The sequence below is a fragment of the Parus major genome, chromosome 1, assembly GCF_001522545.3.
Source record: "Parus major isolate Abel chromosome 1, Parus_major1.1, whole genome shotgun sequence".
In the NCBI taxonomy this organism is placed as follows: Eukaryota; Metazoa; Chordata; class Aves; order Passeriformes; family Paridae; genus Parus; species Parus major.
In genome coordinates, this window is record NC_031768.1 from 14,261,773 (window position 1) to 14,281,413 (window position 19,641).

At 37.0% G+C, this 19,641-nt stretch overlaps 1 protein-coding gene across 7 annotated transcripts in view; it reads right to left on the minus strand.

The window, feature by feature from the left end:
* Positions 1-19,641, minus strand: part of CNKSR2 (connector enhancer of kinase suppressor of Ras 2) — a 205,760-nt gene that overhangs the window by 129,076 nt on the left and 57,043 nt on the right. For all 7 annotated transcript variants that reach the window (XM_019006570.2, XM_015625115.3, XM_015625107.3 and 4 more), the window contains exons 4-5: positions 16,995-17,082; positions 2,023-2,064 (exon numbers count right to left, since the gene is read on the minus strand). In XM_019006570.2, the coding sequence (XP_018862115.1) occupies positions 2,023-2,064; positions 16,995-17,082 (130 nt within the window). The remainder of the gene's footprint in view (positions 1-2,022; positions 2,065-16,994; positions 17,083-19,641) is intronic.

The following is a 19,641-nucleotide window of genomic DNA, read 5'->3' on the forward strand; positions in this document are numbered from 1 at the left end:
TTAAGAGAGAATTTACTTTCCCTCCTACAACATCCATGTACATGTCCTCTCAATCCTTCGTAGTTTTCCCAGTATTTCTTACTCAAGGTTCCTTCTGTGCCTTCTCCACCATTTACTGCTATTCTTCTTGTATCAGAGAACCTTATTTTTACTCTTGAATTGCTCCCTTCAGATTATCTGACAGGCTAAATCCACAACACCTTTTCCTGTCTTCCAAGGAAAAGGGTTAGAGGGAGCTGTGACTGCTTTTAATTCCAATTCTATAATCAACCTTTGCACCTGCACATGTTAAAATCTACCTTTCAAACTGAAAATGATACCAAATGCCATGGTTTAATTATTTAGTCACAGATTAACCTCTTTCTCCAATTGCTTTTGGTCAGCCTTTCCCCCTGACCCAGTCCCAATCAAATCCCACTGACCAGCTGATGTGCAACATGGTCAGAAATTATCCGAGTTACTTGTCATATATTGTTAGTCCTGTTTAATCCATGTAGGGTCATTTTTAACCCACGGCTTCACAAAGACATTCAACACTCTGTTTGTGCTCATGTTTCTTTTCAAGCTTGAGCAGCAATCACAGAAGTTTGTTACATCTATGTCCACCAGTGACCACAATGAAGTTACTGCAAACTAAAGAAAAAAACTTACAAGAGTCTGAATGTTGTAAGATAACTTTTGAAACCTGTCTCGATTTTGTGCTCTCATGTATCTTAAATTAATCCCTCTCAGTTTCTTCAAAATTGTCTGTTGATGGCTATATAAAGTGATGCTTCCTCATTTCTAAATTCTGGAAGCTTCCTATACAATCCTTTCTGCCAATTTGTAAAAGGCATATAGTGTATATAAAAGATTTCAGAACTCTCAGCTCTTACAGCAGACAAGCATGCTCTGGAAACCAGGCTATATATACAGACTTCAAACCTATAGCACTTCAATTTTTGCTTTGATTATGTAATAAAACATGTTATTACTTAAATACTTGCAGAGGTTAGCCTAGCCTAGATGATGATGTCAGCCTCACTAAATTTGCTAATTCTTTATGTCTCACACCTGAAAAAATGTCAGTGAAACTTAAAAATACAAGGAGACTTTTTATTCCACATCACTGTGAAACCAAATCATCAAAAGCTTACAGAATTCAGCCTGCCAAGCATTTCATATGGGTACACTATGAATAAAATAAATAACAAAAAGTAAGTATTTCAACATTTTCTGGGAAGCTCACCTAAAGAAATGCAGTATTTTGTTGCTTAAACTCTGGTAATAAGAACAGTAAGATATCCAAACCTACACGAATGTGAAATAAAACTAATTCATTACTCACCCTTAAAGAGATTATCTTCACTTCTAACTTTTAGAAACAAGCTGTGGGTTAACTTAATACTCACTAAAGCTCAGCCACAACATGAAACACAATTGATTACCTAAAATTTGGGTGCAGCTCTCAGACAAGGTTTACTCAAGCTTTTGACTCTCTCTGTACTAGCCTTCAAACTCATCATGTTTTCTGATGCCCTAATAACTTTAATCTGCTTTATCTAACATAAATAGCACTAAAGATTCTCTGAAGAGACTATTGTATTTATGCTGAGAATTCAAAAGGAAACACTGCATTAATTTTCCTATCATTAGGCTATCTCCAGGCTCCTATGAGGAATAAAGCTGTATAAATTAAGCTATATCACTAACACAAACATAAATGATTTCAAAGTATCCTGGGGTGACTACTAGACCCACCACACATAGAAGCCTAGCAATCATATCTCTCCAAAAACTGCCTTTTTAAAACATTACTCTTCTAATCATGGTTTACAAATAACAGATGGACCTGGGCCAGACGAACACAAACCCTTTCAAAGCTCCTGACCTACTCACAAGTAGTTCCATAAATTCACTCAGTCATACCCAGTCCAGTTAGTTATCAAACTGGCACTACATACAAAAAGCACAAAACACACAGCTCTTAAGTTCTATGTGGTCTATACAAACTTTGTTATCAGAAATCCAAATACTACTCACCACATGAAGAATTTTGTTCTCTGTTTCATATACTGTGCAATCCTGAAAAAGTAAAGCAGAAAAAGCAGGTTAAATTGGTCCAATCATTTTCCCTTCCTTGACTTATCCTTAGAAGAACTGAACCAAAATGAGTAGTCTTTAGGATAAAACAAAATATTTCAAAGACAGAATGGAAAGAAAGTGTGAAGATACCACTGAAAGGAAGGGAAATACTTGTAAATGTTTATATCTATTCATTAGTTCTCATTGCTTCCTCCCTTGAGACAGAGAACACCCTCTCCACTTTACATGTTTTTGGCACGCACCAGTTAGTCACATGTCTACCACACAAGGGCATGGACAAAAATGTCCTGTGGTAACACAGGAAAACAGAGATACCAGCAACAGCCTTAAGTGACTGAGATGAACAATTCTTGCTGAGCTGAAGTGACAGTTTTGCACACTGCTGAAGAAGGGAAGGAAAATCTTGGTGGGAGGGGGAAGAGGAGTTGATTGTTTATAAAACATCCTGAACAGGAGGGAGGAGAAGCCCCAAAAACACACAGCACACAGGAAACCTGAGGCACACACAGCCTGTTGGGAATGCCTGTACATTCTGGTTACCTCATGCACATGATGTGAGGCAGCTTCCATAAGCAAGATCAACAGATGGGAGGCTGGGACTGCAAAAGTTTTTCTGACAGGCCAGAATCTCAAAGGATATAAGGAAATTGAATTATCAAGGCAGAGAGCACATGAAATACAGCCAATATTGGTGAAAGAACCACTCTTAAGTTCATTCAGGTGCTGTAACTTTGTGGTAATTACTGCAAGCTCTGTTTAGAACACATGCTTTATATCCTATCTACCAAACCAAACTAAAAATGTGACTAAGTTCTCATGTTTCATTTTAAAACCAGATTATCCTGCCAGAAAACCAACTTTTTTATATGCAACTGTTTCAAAAATACAGAACTTTTAATCCATGAAACACTCCAAGGGTTACTAGGCAAGAAAAGCCAATGTTTTCTTAAGCTTTATATAAAGCCACCTATGCAGAAGCAGCAGGTTTGATCAGGGAGCTTTTTCCTCATAACAGCTGTTGGCATTCAGGAAACATTTGCCAGTAAGTATAGCTGGAAAGAAAATCTAACACATTTCATGATATGCCGACATCAATGAAGTGTTTGTAATCTTAGTAGCAAAACACACATTTCATTGTTATTTGTGGGAGGGCATGTAACATTTTCAATCTGGATACATCTATTTTCTGCATGGTTACTTATGAATCATTTTGCAAAAATAGCAGGAAGAGATTGCAACATTTATATTAAAGGAAAAAAAGTGTTTTTAAGCAGACAATAGTTTTATTGGTAATAGGAAGAGTTTACTATAAGTTTAAGCAGTTTGTTTAAAGAGGACACTGTTTGAGATGTCTCACTACTAAGGGAAGAATTCTGGATTCTCAAATGCTGTAGGGCTTTACTACAAACAAGAAAGCAGTGAATAACAGAGAAATACTCGCAAATCCTTGAATTGAAACTTCCCCCACAATCATAAAGGAAGCTAAAGAAATAAGCTTTTTCCTGACAAGCCAAGACTACATATGAAAAAATTAAAATATTTCTGAATCCACAAAAGATAGTAAAACAAGTGGAAGATTTCTCAGGCATCCAGTCTATGAATAGATTAACCCTGAATCTCTCTCCTCAACACACAATTCCCTACAAATTCAGGGTCTGTGGAGAGGAATTGCTAAACAAGTTCATCATATTGCAACAGCATATTGTTGATAATACATCTTCACATTCAGACAAGAGAAAAATTAACAATTCAGTAAACCATAAAAGACAGAAAGACTGGAGAACAGCAAATGCAACACTTAGGTACAAAAAACAATTCCAAAATACACTTTTTCCATACATGAAAGACAGCCAACTGAACATAATTCAAGCATGAACTCTGAGAAATGTACAGGGATGGCAAAAACTATGACAGTATACCCCAGAGCAGCCCTGAAGTCTAGGATTGAAAGAAACCTAGGGAAAGGTCACCAAGCTGATCCCTGCAGCTTGTTTCCACTTCCTGCAGCCATCCCTGGAGATGAGGGCTGAATCTGCTTCAGGAGATTCAGGAGCAACAGCCACATGACACTTTCTGCAGACAACTGTGCCACCCTCCACAATTCCCTTGGGTGGAATGGTAGACTGCCTGCTTATTACTGGGGGCCTTTACCATTTACAGTTATTGCTTTTTCATACCCATTTCATTTCACCTAAAAGAGCTTTAAGCACTTGAGAACTATAAAAAGTCTCTAACTATGCAATTAGAAATAAATTTTTATTCTTAGTAGCATACCACCCACACCTGGAGAATGCCTTTTTCTCCCATACAAGCCTATATATTCCTCCTGAAAGATTTTCTTTAATATCTGTTTAACTAGGATATCAAAACATTGCAATTAAGGTAAGAAACAGATCATATGCAAGTTTAACATCAACTTTTTTCTACTTTAGAAAAGCAAGAATACACACAAAAATCTGCAACCAAGCTTTACTCCTACACAAGCTAAAAATTTGCTATTCACTTAATTAACCCAATACTGTGGTTATCCCTGAACTGAAAGGCACAGTTACAGCAAGAAGGATAGATATATTACTTCTACCTGTTACTTCTCTGAACTTTGCACATATATACACTGCCATACTGTAAGTATAGCTAGGTTATGTGATCTTCTAACCAACCAAACCAAACTTCAGCTGAAACACTGTATGGTTATCTTCTAATTATGATTATTTTCTAAAACATTAATGACACACATTGTTAATAAAGAAAAAAAAAGAAGTTGTGTTAATTTACATTTCTTGAAGATGTAGTCGAATATTTGTCATTAGTACTTTAAGGGAGAAAAATGGCAGAGTATCATCCACAAGAAAAAGGAGAGAAATGAAAGGAAAATACGATGGAACAACTTTATGACTAATATCAGATCTTCATGGTAACTCTTTCCAGTGCCTCCTAGTGCATAAATACAGCAAAAAGGGACCTTTGTCACCCAGCTGGAATTAGGCTAAAATCCTAAAAAAAGAGAAACAAGAGCTCCAAAATTGGAAGAAAAAAAGAAAGCAAAAAGGGAGGAAGATAAGAGAACCATGAACAAACCCCAAAAATCAAGTAAAGGGTTCTTCTGCATTTTCAATCCCAGTATAATTTCAAAACCTAATTTTAAGAGATAAGCAGGACCTACACTATACTGTATCTGAGAGGCACTACTTATTTCTTCCAGAAGTTCTGACCTTCATAATCAAAACTTCACATGGCCTCTACAAAAAAAGTTCTATCTGCACAGATCTTACCATGATGTCATAAGGAGTAACTGCTAAGGATGTTTAAATTAAACTGAGTCAAACAGCACTGACTGGTGACAACACTCCAAAATGTACACATCTCACCCATCCCACCCCAGACATTGCTGGAACAAATCAGACATGAGACGATATAGCAGTGTTTCTGATGCTTTATTTTTCCTTTTCTTTTTTTCTTCTTCTATCCTCAGCATTACCACCTTCTTTTTAAACATTTGTCTTAGTATCTCACAGAAGTGGGAAATGGGATCAGCTAATTACACTAGTATTTTTCTTGTTCTTTGTTTTCTTTGCACCCACATTGATTAAATCTCAACTCAAAATGTGAAGAACTGAGATATAGACAGCCAACTCACCCTACTGCTCCCATGTCCCACAGATAAATGTTCATGCAGCTCTGCAGTACTGTAACTGTGGGAAAAATATTCCACAGAAAACATTTCTATTTTTGCATCTATATGATCTGGTTTACAAGTCCAGGTTGGCAACCTGTCAAATTACCTATTGCAATTACCTGTCAAACACTTCTCTCAGGATACTTGCAGGCTATAATCTTAAAACTTTCCATCATTATTATCACTATTACAACTATTATTATTATTCATGGTTTTGCAATGTATTCCAGGCAGCTGATGCACTGCACTCTTCTTGGCAGTCTTAAGTTCCTGACAACTCCATACTTTACTTCAGAATAAAATTACGCTAGTTCAAAAAATGAAATATATACATAGAAACAGTTAATGGATACAAAAAGGGAGAAAAGCAGAAATATCTATATTAAATCTTTTACCAACATTTCAGAATTTCTAGCAATCCTTAGATCAGAGTACCCAAGAGACAGCATAGACTCCTTTAATTTTATTTTCTTGTTCAGAAGAATCCCTTAGTTGCTCACATATATGTAGCCATCCAAATTTATTTTTTCCTATAAGGCAAGGCAAATTCCTAGGCAGAACTGCTATAGAAGCAGACTACATGATTTTCAGGAACAAATCCCAAATGTCACAATTGTCAGGTAACATTTTAACCCAAAAATGTCCTTTGTAAATACCTATGATAGTAGCATTGCCTAAAAAAGAAGGCTGTGTTAATAATTCAAGTGGAGCAACTTGTGTAGAGCAAGAGCTTGCCATGAAATCATTAATTTTCTGGGTAGCTTTTAAGATGCTGTGGTGGAGCTTCTTCACTTCTTCATTTACTTTTCTCTGCAGTCCAACTGAATTTACAGGAAGCCAATATACATGTGTATGTTTGTGAACATTGCACTGTTTTTTTCCAATAGGTTGCAGATAGAAATGCAGGTAATTGTGTAAGGAACACCATTTTAAAAGTAATAATAAAATTACCTGGAAAATGCATGAGAAATCCCACTCATCTTCCATGTCTAGTTTTAAGAGGGCACCAGCTAGGTTTTACCTACTGCTTAAAAACATGTCTGATAGAATTGTTGTCACCATTGTTTTTCAAGTCATGTAAAATATTCTAAGCTACGCAACTCAAGTTTTCTATTTGTAACAAAAATAATTAATTACATGATTGCTTAAAAGAGGTTTCAGACTGTCATGAATTGCCAAACCTTTGGCATAAAACTCTCTTGAGGAATGCAGCCATTGGTTGGAATTAAGCCAAATCATCCTTTAAATCCCTTTGCTTCTCAATTTGATTAAAACTGTAACTGAATACTTTAATAGCAGTGTAAGTCAAATGGATGATCTGTCGGTCTTGCTACTTAGCAACAATAAAAAATAATTAACTTGAGAATGCCCAGATCATAACTTCCAGCCCCTTCAGTCTCAGTACTGCAAAGTAAATTGTTCTGGCTTCAAGGTGCCTGTTCAAGTGTCACTAGGTCTAGGGAATTTGCCTTTGGCTCTAGAAGGGCTCATTTGGTTTGAATTTGGTTTGAATTCTGCCCAATTCAGCTATAACAAGAATTTATTCTTGTAATAAAGGATAAGCCACAAGACTGAGGTTTGCTGGAGTAGTCACTGAAGGTTCTCACAGAAGTTCTCAACAATAATGATGACAAAGTCTAAAGCTCGGCCAACATGTGAAAGTGGCAAAAATTTTATAACCTTTAGTCTCATTCATTATTATCCTTTATCACTTTTCTCAGACAAAGGCATTGGTACATAGTTTCCAAACAGGTACAAGGATAAGACAGATTGAATTCATTGAGCCTTTCACTAATCAGGAAATACATGGAAAATATATCTAATACAGCTGATGACAGGAATAAACAATGACAGCCTTGAAAGAGTAGACTTAAATGATATCCTGGAATGGTTTGGGCTGGAAGAGACCTTAAATATCATCTAGTTCCTATACCACTGTCATGAGCAGGGACACTAGAGCAGGTTGCTCAGGGCCCCATTCAGCCTGGCCTTGAACACTGCCAGGGATGGGGCATCCACAAAATCTGTGGCAGTGCCTCACCACCCTCACACAAAAAAATTTCTTCCCAATGTCTAATCTAAAACTGTCATCTTTCAGTTTAAAGCCATTCCCCCTTGTCCTGTCACTACATTCCCTTGTGAACAGTCCCTCTCCAGCTCTTTCGTAGCCCCCTTTAGGCACTGGAAGCCAGCTTTTAAGGCCTCCCTGGAGCACTGTCCTCCAGGCTGAGCAATCCCAGCTCACTTGGCCTGTCTCCATAGCAGAGGCACTCCAGCCTCCTGATCATCTTTGTGATGTCCTCTGGAGTTGTTCCAATAGATCCACATCCCTCTTACACAGGGACTCCAGAGCTGGATGCAGCACTGCAGGTGGGGTCTCACAAGAACAGAGTAGAGTGGGGGAATCACCTTCCTTGACCTGCTTCTGAAGCAGCCCAGGGTATGGTTTGATACAACAAAATGCTGTGTTCTGTAGAGCATGATGATTAGAAAACTGATGGATTTTATGGAACCCTGCTTAGACTGTTATTACAGGTATGTCTGGGTAATTAGTGGAATAATAGAGCACAAACTGACAGATATACAGCTCTGTTCAACCCCCTCCTTCAACTCCCCTTTAAAAGTACAAGGAATAAAAAAAAATTAAGTGCCCCAAAAGCTACAGAAGCTGGTAAGCAGGTAACATTCTCCACTGGCAACATGCTAAGAAATAAGAGCATGACAGAGCCAGCAGTTTCCTCATGTGCTTTCCAGCATCTTATATTTTAAGAGGTCTAGCAGGTCATTGGATACAAAAGGTATGGGCCTTGGGGACACTGAAAATTACAAATGTTTGGAACAGAGAGAAGGGGAAAGTAAATACCTTTCTTCTGTCTCTTACCTAACTAAAATGCAATAGCAAGCTCCTCTGAGCTATACAACACCCAGTGCTTGCACAGGTAACCCTTGGCTGCTGCCACACAAAATTAATTTTTAATATTACACAGACACTGTTAAAATTTATTTTAACAGTATTTTAATCTGTATTTCTAAGTAACCATCCCAAAATATGCTATTTCCATGACTCTCTTTCCACTGAGCTGCTCAAAAAATCTCCCATTATGGCTGTCTCAACTGCGACAGTCCCAGGGAGCTCTATCCTCAACTCTCCCCTTTTCTGCAACCTCTTCCCTATTGCTCAGCAGCCTCCTAAAATCATGCTGCTTTAATTATCATCTCTGTGCAGATGAGTCACAGATCTCTCAGCCCTTCTGTTCACATTCACAGTTCAGAATCTCCTTCTGGATATTTGCCGCCAGCCTTAACACAGGATGCTGAAGCGCTGAAATCACGTTTCTTCCCAAACGCTCCCTGTTCCCCCCTTTCCTTCCCTATCTCTGTCAACAGCTCCACCACCTTATGTCCCACAAGCTCACAACCCGGGTGCCATTTTCAACTCCTCTTTCCTTCCCACACAAATCCTGTCGATTTTATTCCCACTGCCGTTCAGAAATATTTGCTTTCCTTCTCACTTATGCTACAGTTATTCAATTCCTGCAGTTTCTTGCCACTGGGTCTATAGCATCCTCATTCTATTATAATTAATTCCTTTTCCCTCCACACTGAAGCCAGAACTCATTTGAACCTGCAGAACCCACTCTGTCCTCCCCCACTGGAAATGTGCATAAGAAGGGAGAGAGGTGGGAGAAAGCAGAATGGTGAGCAGGCATCATAGTATGAGGAGAAGGAAGAAATCTCTATTGGGAAAACACAATGCAAGCTACATACATTACTAAATAAATGCTACAAAAAAAGGACATTTCTTATGCAACCTACACACATGCTTCTAGAAGTCTAGAGCCTTTCCCTGAAAATGCAATAAACCTGCAGTACTCTAAGTTCATAACCCTTGTGTACAAACTAATAGCAATTACCCAGCTTACTGAGTACAAAGAATTGCTTTAATTTTATTTAAACAATCTGTGTGGAGTGGCACCTATCACCATAGTAACAGAATACTTCATGTAGAAATTTAATACAACTTACATAAATCACCCACAGACCAAGCAGCTACTGGGAAAAATTGCTTGCTGGATTAAGAGAGATGCAATGGGTACACTAAGCTCTTTTATTCTATCTTTCCAAAGTAATTTTCCATTTCCAATTATTTCTCCCTTCTGTAAAAGACATCATGTTGCTCTCCTTAGGGATCTGGTCACATATTAATTCTTACTTTACATGTAGAGAGTTACACCTCTTCCTTGTTTCTAAAATGAGCCAGTACACTATTCAGTCAGAATACCGTAGCCAGTATTTCAGCACCAACTAAAATCACTGACACTTGCTCATATATCCCGCAAAATCCAAGGGCTTACATGGTCTAAGTCAAATTTCAGCTGCTCAGATGATTTCTCTACTCGGTGACATTCTCAGCAGGCAAAAAAACATCCACTGAAACTATCAGCAGATGAGAGATTGGAATTGATGAAAAAATTGTCCATCCAAAGGAGAAAAAACAAAGTCAAAACACTTCCCACAACTCTAAATAAGCCTAATGCATTCAAAACTATTTTATTATTGGCATGAAAAATAGAGCTTGTAGCACAATACACTGTGCAGTTCTTAAGTTTTCAATGTCATTTCCAAGACAATTTAGAAGTAAATAACTTCTTAATTTTTCAGTTCTTCTTTTCCTCTAGTACTGTCATGGTAAATAATTCTGGTTTTAAAAACACAACCGCAGCAAAATATTTCATGTTTTATATTTGTCTAGATGGTTGTTCTGCCAATAGAAAAAATTAAATTAACCGAACTGAAAAAAAGTAGTAATATTTAGGTAGACGGCATTCCAGGCTCAGCTACAACTTCAATGTTTCATATTGGATCATCTGAAATGTATGTATTTGTAATGGATTTAAGCAAACAAACACACATATTCCTGAAATAAAGATAGACACTACACATATTTATGCTTAAGGCTCTTACCAGCTCCTAGAGCACGTGGTTTCTGTAACTCACTGTACTGAACTGGAATCTTGCTTCACTGTACCTGGTAACAGAGACTGCCTTGCCTCTGGGAAGGGAGATTGGTTTCCCAAGTAAAAGAAATGCAGAGTCTCAGGCTTCACTTCTACTGATACGACCAACACACTACATCATCATTAATCATGAAATTTACCATTTATAAAGAATTACACAGTAAGTGTGGCATATCCTCCACGTGCCTCTACTCAGATGGAGACTGTGACGCCACTCAGTGTGCACAGACACAGTGCCCACAGCAGTCTAATAAAAAAACCTAACCTTTTGTTTAAAGAAACAAGAGATACAAAACCATATTTTCTCTCCTGTCTGCACTTTATCTCAGTTTTCACCAACTTTCTGCTACTTTCGGCACGTGGTTCCATGAGAGGGTTCCAAAGTCTCTGACTCCTTCACTGTCACCTTGACTCACTCAAGCTCCATTTCTTGGAAAAATTTAACAGCTGTAGTTGGTTTACCAACAAATTCCCTGTCAAAAAGACTACTTTTTTCACAAATTATTCTGCTTTATGTTTCACTTTTCCCTCATGTTCAGAGACTGTCAATCATTAATCTGGAAAAAAAGCAAGCAAACAAAAAAAAGCCTAAAAATAACAGAACAAGCCAATACAAAATCTTTTTTGCTTTCTGGTCATTAAGTTTTTTACATACTAAGCAACATTGAGTATTTTGGTGGTCTTTGGTTTTGGGTTTTTGTTTTTTTTTTCCTTCCATCCCTAGGAAAAGAAGTTACTTTCTCCAATAATGGAAAAGAAAACAAATTCACCTTTTTAGGGTGGCAGCTTCATAAGCTACTTTGAAAATGTCACATCACAGACATATAAGCAGTACACAACTTTAGGAAGAAAACCCCATCCCTCTTTACAGCACCTATCTCAGTGACAACTAATGAGTCATCCAATTAGTTCCCCAAGAGACTATTATTAATGTTTTAATCTTTCAGCTATTCCATGCCTAATTCCATTCCAAAAGGCACTTCAAAACTTACATCAAAAGAGAATATATATATAAGTAAGCCATTTCAAGTGGGAAAAAAACCTGTATAATCAAAAAGCAGAAACAAATTACCAGAATCAGAAAAAGGCATCAGTGTACCTTAGGCACTTTTGACATTACATTACATTACATTACATTACATTACATTACATTACATTACATCTGAAATTTTCCATAAAAGTGTGCTTTAAGAAAAATAAGCTACTCTACTATGGAAAAGAGGAAAACATTGCTAGAGAGCATAAATTGAAACTACTTTGATATAGCTTCTTGTAAACAAACAATAGTTTCATGCTTCCCACAATCCTTTAGTTTCTACTTTTGTCTATATATACATTATACACATTACACACCGACTTTTAAAAGTGAAGAAAATAACTGAAATAAGATCAATATGTATCCTGAAACACCACTACTGAGAGCTGCTTTGAAACCTCTACAGCAGAAAACCTTGTGTAAGAGCAGCACTTGAAGGATACAAGGTGAATCTCAATTCCTGCCAGCATTACTTACAGTGAGTTACAGTACTCACATATGAAGACCCTTTTGATATAGGCAGATATTGCCTGTGAATGGTTTTTTAAGGGGGGCTATTTAGTTATAACTTTCCCCCACATCTATCTAGCTACCTACTTCTACACTTGCCCCTTACTTGAACACTTATCAAAACTGGGAGGTTTTGTATAAACAGCATGCTATGCATACATATAAAAAACCTTCAAGAATGCGGCTTCCTCATCATGAAGCACTTTTATCTAAAAAAGGGGAAAGGAAGGGATTATTACCACAACAGGCTAATGAAGTTTTTTCTGCAAGAATTTGGTAATAAAGTTGGGATGGAAAGAATAATGTTAAAAATGTAAATAAAAATCTTTAAGATTTAATATGAAACTGTCTCCAGCAAACACAAGTTGCTTTGAAAATCTCTAAAGGCGCAAAGCAATTTTAACGATGATCCAATCAAAGCTTCCCACCACTAAACTATTAAAACCATTTTATTAGCTAAAAATTCCTGAGGAAATTAGCAATTTGGCATGACCTGAAATTTTGAAAGGTTAAGGTATATTTAGTGAGCCCTTAAAGTCCTTAATAATTAGGACTTAAAACAAAAGTGAAGAATTGTGATAGAAAAGATTATATGAGAGATAATTTGTAAGGCTGGTACTCAAGATATTCTTCTTCTTCATTCATGAATTTGATATCGTCCTTAACAAGTGAATAGAACCACTTCATATTACTGCATTTGGATTCTGAGTCAGAGCAAGGGAGCTAAGAAGGTAAATTTCCATTTTATCCTTTTAACTGGAAAACAAGCCTGAACTTACATTTCTCAGTGAAACTCAACATTTGAAACATTCCTCTTTTGAGTTTATAGCCATCTGATTACAAAACCCACAATGACATAAAAGAATAGTGCACTGCCCAAGAAATAATTTGGGATCATTTTCCGTATCTTTTATCTGAAAAATAGCCATGGCTAAAAGCCCAACAGAAATATCCCCTGGCATGGGGAGTGCATCCATTGGGCAAGGGATATAGGGACACTTTCTTTTGTGTATCTCAAATGCCTTTTAATGGGAAAAGAGTTCCAAACCTCTCACAAGAAGCAGTGCACAAGCACTTCTGTGTGCTCTATAGCACAGCTTTCAGCACAAAATCACAGGTGCCCATGAAGTCCAGACAGTGCATTTGTGTAGGATTATCTTGTTATCTTCCACCCTGGCTGCCACCTCCCAAATTTCATCACTCAGGTCCTCACTCTGTGTCATCCAAAACCTGAGGTTACCTCCAAAAGTTGCTGTGAGACAGGCTGATGTCAGAAATGTGCTCTGTGGCAGCAATGTGAGACAAATCCATGTCAGCCAAGGACTGCTCTCCATCTCCACCCTGCTTACACAGCATTGCTTCCAACACAGCTCTTCAAAGAGGTCTTTAGGCAGAGAATTAAATGCAGTGAAGCTTTTCTAAAGGAGTATTTACAGGCCTACAGCTATGCTTCTACTGGAGCATACTCCCAAGTAAATCCCACAAGACACTAAAGCTGCAAGATAAACATCAGTGGTTTTAAAACTAAATAAACACTGCAAATCATTGTGAAAGCTGATTAAGGAAAGTAAAAAACATGTGATGAGGGCTACTAATGATCACTATCAAAGAGCAGTAAAAGAAATAGTGTGTTAGGCAGCAAAGTTTTCTTTAATCATATGGTACCTTACGAAGTCAATACAAAATTAGAATTTTCAGATATTCCCAAGATTTCCAGGGTTTCAATTCTAAAGAAGAAAGCTACTTTAGTGAAACTTTAATGAATTCCTGAGAATAAGAGCATTGAGAATGATAATAAAAGCTATCTAGAGATTGCCTAAGAAAGCAAGAAATCTTCTGTTCTGAAGTTATCAGTGTAGCTACTGCTACCTTTCTAAACCAAAATGAGCACACTCAAAAGGACCAGCTCTTGGCATCCTCTGTAGCTGAATAACCCAACTATCTAAGTCAACAACAAGACATTCATGAACACCATCAAGACATTCTCTCATGTTCTTCCTGTTACACATTTGTGACTGGAACAATTCTATCAACACACATCTAAATTAATGAATGAACCAAATAGAAACAAAGCCCAACCCAAACAATCTCACACACATCCATGCAACCTGTTCACCCATAGTCCTTTAACATCTATCCTGTACTATGAAGAAAGAACAGGCCTTTTTTAAACATAGCGGAGGAAACAGAAAGTACAGATAGTGCTCAGCCTTCAATTCCTACAGAGAGGCAGATATGTGTAGGACAGAGAGTTCAAGGAAATGGTAGCAAAAATCATAATAATCTCATGGATTTGGTTTTTTTTCAGATCCATTTTTTCTTCCCCTCCAGTTTTTCTGCAAGGAAGGAGTTTATTACAAAAAATGAGTAAGAATGCAAGCCCAGAGTTAGAGAAGCCATCAGCAAGGAGGACAGTATTAAGAGTCAAAACCTGCAGGAAGAGGCTGTGAAACAATATCCTAAAATCCTAAGGGGGGTGGGGGGGAAATACCTAAGCCAAAATAAAGCAGCTGCATAGAAGCAGATGATTAATGCAGGATACAGTAATAACTTGCAGTGGTCTGAGGGACCTGCTCCCACTGGCCCATCCACTGTACACTGGCCCATCAGGCCTTGGGCAACGTGCAACACACATAGAAAACTTAATAGCTAAAATAAAGCATGTGTCTTCCAACATTTTATTCCAAAATCTGTCTCCTAACTTCAACTTTTCTAACTATTTATAGGTTAAAACATAGACACTCAATGTTTTCTTAGACTTCATCTTTATAAGAGTGATGCAATACTGTAATTTTGTTTAATTATCCATTTAACTCTGATAATAAGGGGGACACAACCCAGTATCATTTAATTCTATGAAGAAACATGATATTACAATTAGCTTCAAAATGTGCAAACAATTCAAGGAAGCGACCTTAAGTTTAAGGCTTTTTATTCTTCAGCTTGATTAAAGAATCATTTTTTTCATTTTCATTAATAAATCTGAACATTGACTGTAACTTAAACAATGTATAAAAAATCCTGATGGAGCTCAGCTACTGAAGTTCTATTTTTAAATTTTATAAATAGTATAAATTTTAAATTTTATAGAAATCTTAAAATTTTAAAGGTATTAAAATATGTACAGACTGTATACTTTTTATAAACCTTTAAGTATTATAAGAAGCTACTCACTCCTGTTAAAGAGAAAAACCACAACATTGCCTCCTGTAGATTTTTCACCAAAAAAAATAAGCTAGTAAGGTACTATAAAATACTTTGCATACAAAAGAGAACAAGATTCTAAGACAGAAAAAAACCACCTGATAAGGTGATATTGAAAGATTTCATTTACAGCCATAAGAAAGCATAATGAGGATTCTCAGTGTGTTCAGTGAGCATAGAAAAAAACAGCAGCTAAGACATTTTGAAATGCTACACTGGAATGCATTTGTTTTAAGTAGAGCTCAAACCACGTGTTTAAGACTACTAATGGAATTTTTCATTATCCTCCTGAATACAGCACATTTCAATTTCAGTACATGCTTAAATTTAGGGTCATAAATGCTCCTTTTGACTTCAAAGTATGGATTCATGAACTGCTTTCTGATTGTAGAATTATGCTGGTTTTGGAGACAGTAAAAATGCTGTTCCCCAAGGGTATGAAATAGTAACATTTACTCTCATTCACGCTGAAAAATATACATAGAGAAATATCAACCTACACCAAGGTGAATTAGCAGTATCATGGATAGGAATGGATTTGTAAGATGAATTGATATTGACCTAATTCCTGGGAAATACTGCTGTGGTTGCTACTTTATCACCTTCTCATTAATAAGGGACACATGAAAATTGATCAGGTGGCTCCTTCCCTCACCTAAAAACTATCTAAAGACAGTGATGCACAGCTACTATGAAAAATTACCAGTCTGGACAGCTGGGTCAGAAGTTTGATTGTTTTTAGTTTGGAGTGATGCTTGTGAAAACCAGAGAAAGTCTCCTCAGTGCTCCTACCTAGCCCACTTTCTCCCTTTTTCTCCACTCTGCCTTCTCAAGTGTAAACAATCCCTCAAACTTCTGCTTGGCAGCAAAGAGACTTTACAGTTCAGCAGAACAACAGACAAACACAGAGACAGACCTAACCCACACACAGAAGGATGGGGAAGGTTCTCAGGTTTGCACCCCCAGTGAAACTCATTAAGCAAGAGCTTCTCAGTAACTACTTCTGGATTTTTTGAAGGTAGGATGTACAAAAATATAATCAAAATATTCTAACCCTCTCATGGGAACATGTATCAACAGGTGTCTAGATGATACGAACTTTATGAAAGAGTGGATTACCAAAGCCCAATATATACAGATCTTTTGAACCAGACAGGTAAATAAAATTTAAAGACAAAATATAAGAAATTAAATATGCAAATTATCAAGTAGATATCTCATTTTATATTGATTATATTATACTGGAGAACTCAAGTTGAGTATTACTGCTGAGATATGCAGAGCCACATACACAGCACAACACAAACTAGACGCAAAAAATTTTTAAAAAGCATTTACTAAATACTAGTATTCCCTTATTTTGGTTGGACAATGATAAAGCCAGTGTAAAACAAAATTGTGGGAAGAAGGTAATAGTCATTTACAGTTCAGGAAAAAATAAACTGCTAAGCAGACTGTCTCATACCTGTTGTACTATTGTTGTTAGTTCCAGACAGAGTTGTATGACATTATTTCTTGTTACTGAGTAATCTGTGACAGCAGCAAAAGGTGATCTAAAAATAAAAGAAAAAAAAAAAAAGAAAAAAGTTGAATAGCACTGGCATATATCCACTTGCAGATTTTAAGTTCCTCTATCAGAAATTCCATTTATAAATGCATTATTTCTAACACTTTACTTCTAGACTGCCTTTGCTCCCCCAGAAGAAGCCCAGCTGGCCTTCTGCATTGGTTTGGGAATACCCTAATACAGATAGCCAGAGGCACTATTTCCTCCTGGTATCAATGGTGTCCAGATGTGAATGAGATCAGAGAACATTTAGGCTGATTCACTGGGATTCTTGGGATTTGATCTAATATCTGGTAGAAGTAATAGAAGGACTCAGAATAAGAAGAATGTTTTTCTAGAGAGGGACACAGCATTTAAAGCCAGAGATACATCAATGCTAAGAAGTGGCTGCAAAGCCTAAACTGGAAGCACAACCCAATATGCCCACACATTATGCTACAGTCAGAACTGCTCAGTGAAATGAACAGTGTAATCCAACATTCACAGACCTTACCTAGATGTGTCCTGTACTTTAAAAACTTCACATTAAGATGTTTAAAATGCTTGCCTACCTGAAAGCTTACTTGCTTTCTAGAGGCACTGCTAAAATGTATTTGGTCAGTTAAGCTGGCAGACATCTGATTTATGTACTACAAGCCTCTCCATCTAGATACTCATATATGTGATCTATATTCTTCATTCAAGAAGTAGCCAAACACTAGGCAGGATGGTTATTTTCTCTAGGAGAAGAGCTTGACTTTATCAGTGTTGCAGATGAGGATTTTATGGGTGTTATTAGCATCACAAAGGTGGCATTTGTCCCTAATATACCTGCTTCAAACATTTAAAACAAACAAAAAACCAGATGGTAGTGTGGTTGTCTTTATATTAGGATGGGTGACTAATTCCTTCCCCAACTGGCTTCTTTCATCACTTCACACGCTGTTGCTGTTGCATATACCTTGAAGAGTTTTACAGCTTGGTATTATGGCTTCCTTATTTAAGCCTAAAGACATTTCCAGTACAAAGAACTTTGCTGTAAGAAAGTCCAAGTGATAGCTGTAAATACTCTGGTTCTACTGGTACTAACAGGTTTCTAAATTACAGTAATTCTAAATGCAGAATTACTGACATTTTAGTGCAGTAAAAATTAGTAAAAATTTAGATTTGGAATTGTCCATTAATAACCCAATGTGAACTCCCTTATCTCTGATAGTTTTATCTCATGCTCTCTTTCTTCTCCAGCGCTTGCAATCCAGCCCTGATGGTTCATAAGACAGAATTAACTCTGAGGTGCATAATTAAATCTAGCAGCCTTAATTTTATATAATACATCACACAATGACATACACTTTCTGCCTTTATTTTGTAGAGAGAAAACCAGTACATTCTTTTAAAATGAAAGTACAGAAATTGAAAGCTAAGTTCCAAAAGGTGCCTTATGAAAGTTATTGGCCATAGACACACACTCACAATTCAGAGTCCAAGTTTTCTGCAGCATATGACAACTGCACAGTGGATACACACTACAGCAGGCCAACCCACAGGCACAGCCACAAATTATTTCTGAAGTTTAGGAGATATATGAGTATATTAAAGGATGAAAGGTAACTGAACTACTTGGTTATGAACCATAACTGAGTTCAAGAAATATTTCGACAATGTTTTCAGGCACATGGTGTCGTTCTTGGGGTATCCTGAGCAGGGCCAGGAGTTGCACTCAATGACCATGATGAGTCCCTTCTAACTCAGGGTATTCTCTGATTCTGTGATGCTTGTGTTTAAAGACATACATTAGTCAAGATGTACTTGTACAAAAACACTGATTTTTCCTTCCATAACTGCAACTGTTGAGATTCTGAACTATACCTGAAACCTTGATTTAAAAAGATGATATTTCATTTATGTTCATAAACTTACTTTTATTGAAGATGAATGGAATCAAACCAGCAAATGGTATTATTTTACTTTAAGTATGGGTGTTAATACAATTTGATCCTGAAATTACGCAGCTGAATCTATTTGACATTTCACAGCCTCCAGCATTTCTCTAAGCAAAATAACACAGTAGGCTTTGGCTTCTAACACCACATCATCTTCCCTCATACTTTTGTAATTTAGTTTGGTTTCACGGTTCATGAGGAAAATAATGGTATTTTTTACCATCCTTACTCTTAAGGAAGAGATCATTAGAAATGTCCCAAATAAACTTTGTTGACTTTAAAGAACAGGCGAAGGGACTGAGACATTACTCATTTTAGTTACATTTAAGTCATCACAGTGAAGACTTACTGGCAGTAGCATGCCAAGGGTGTCAGCAGGAGGGAGAAGACTACTACAAATCAACAACTAAGATATAAGATTTTGAGAAGTGCTACAGAACTTAGAAAGACAAGGAGACAGGTCCATGTTTTATAAAAACTCTGCTCCTTCAGAAAATCTAAGGGATCCTCCAATTTCCTCCTCTGCAGGTCTCTGTAGCTTTTAAACCAACTCAACCAGCATCAATTTCTACAGATGTCTCTCTTGGGTATTGCTGGAAACTGGACCAGTAAAATTGTAATTC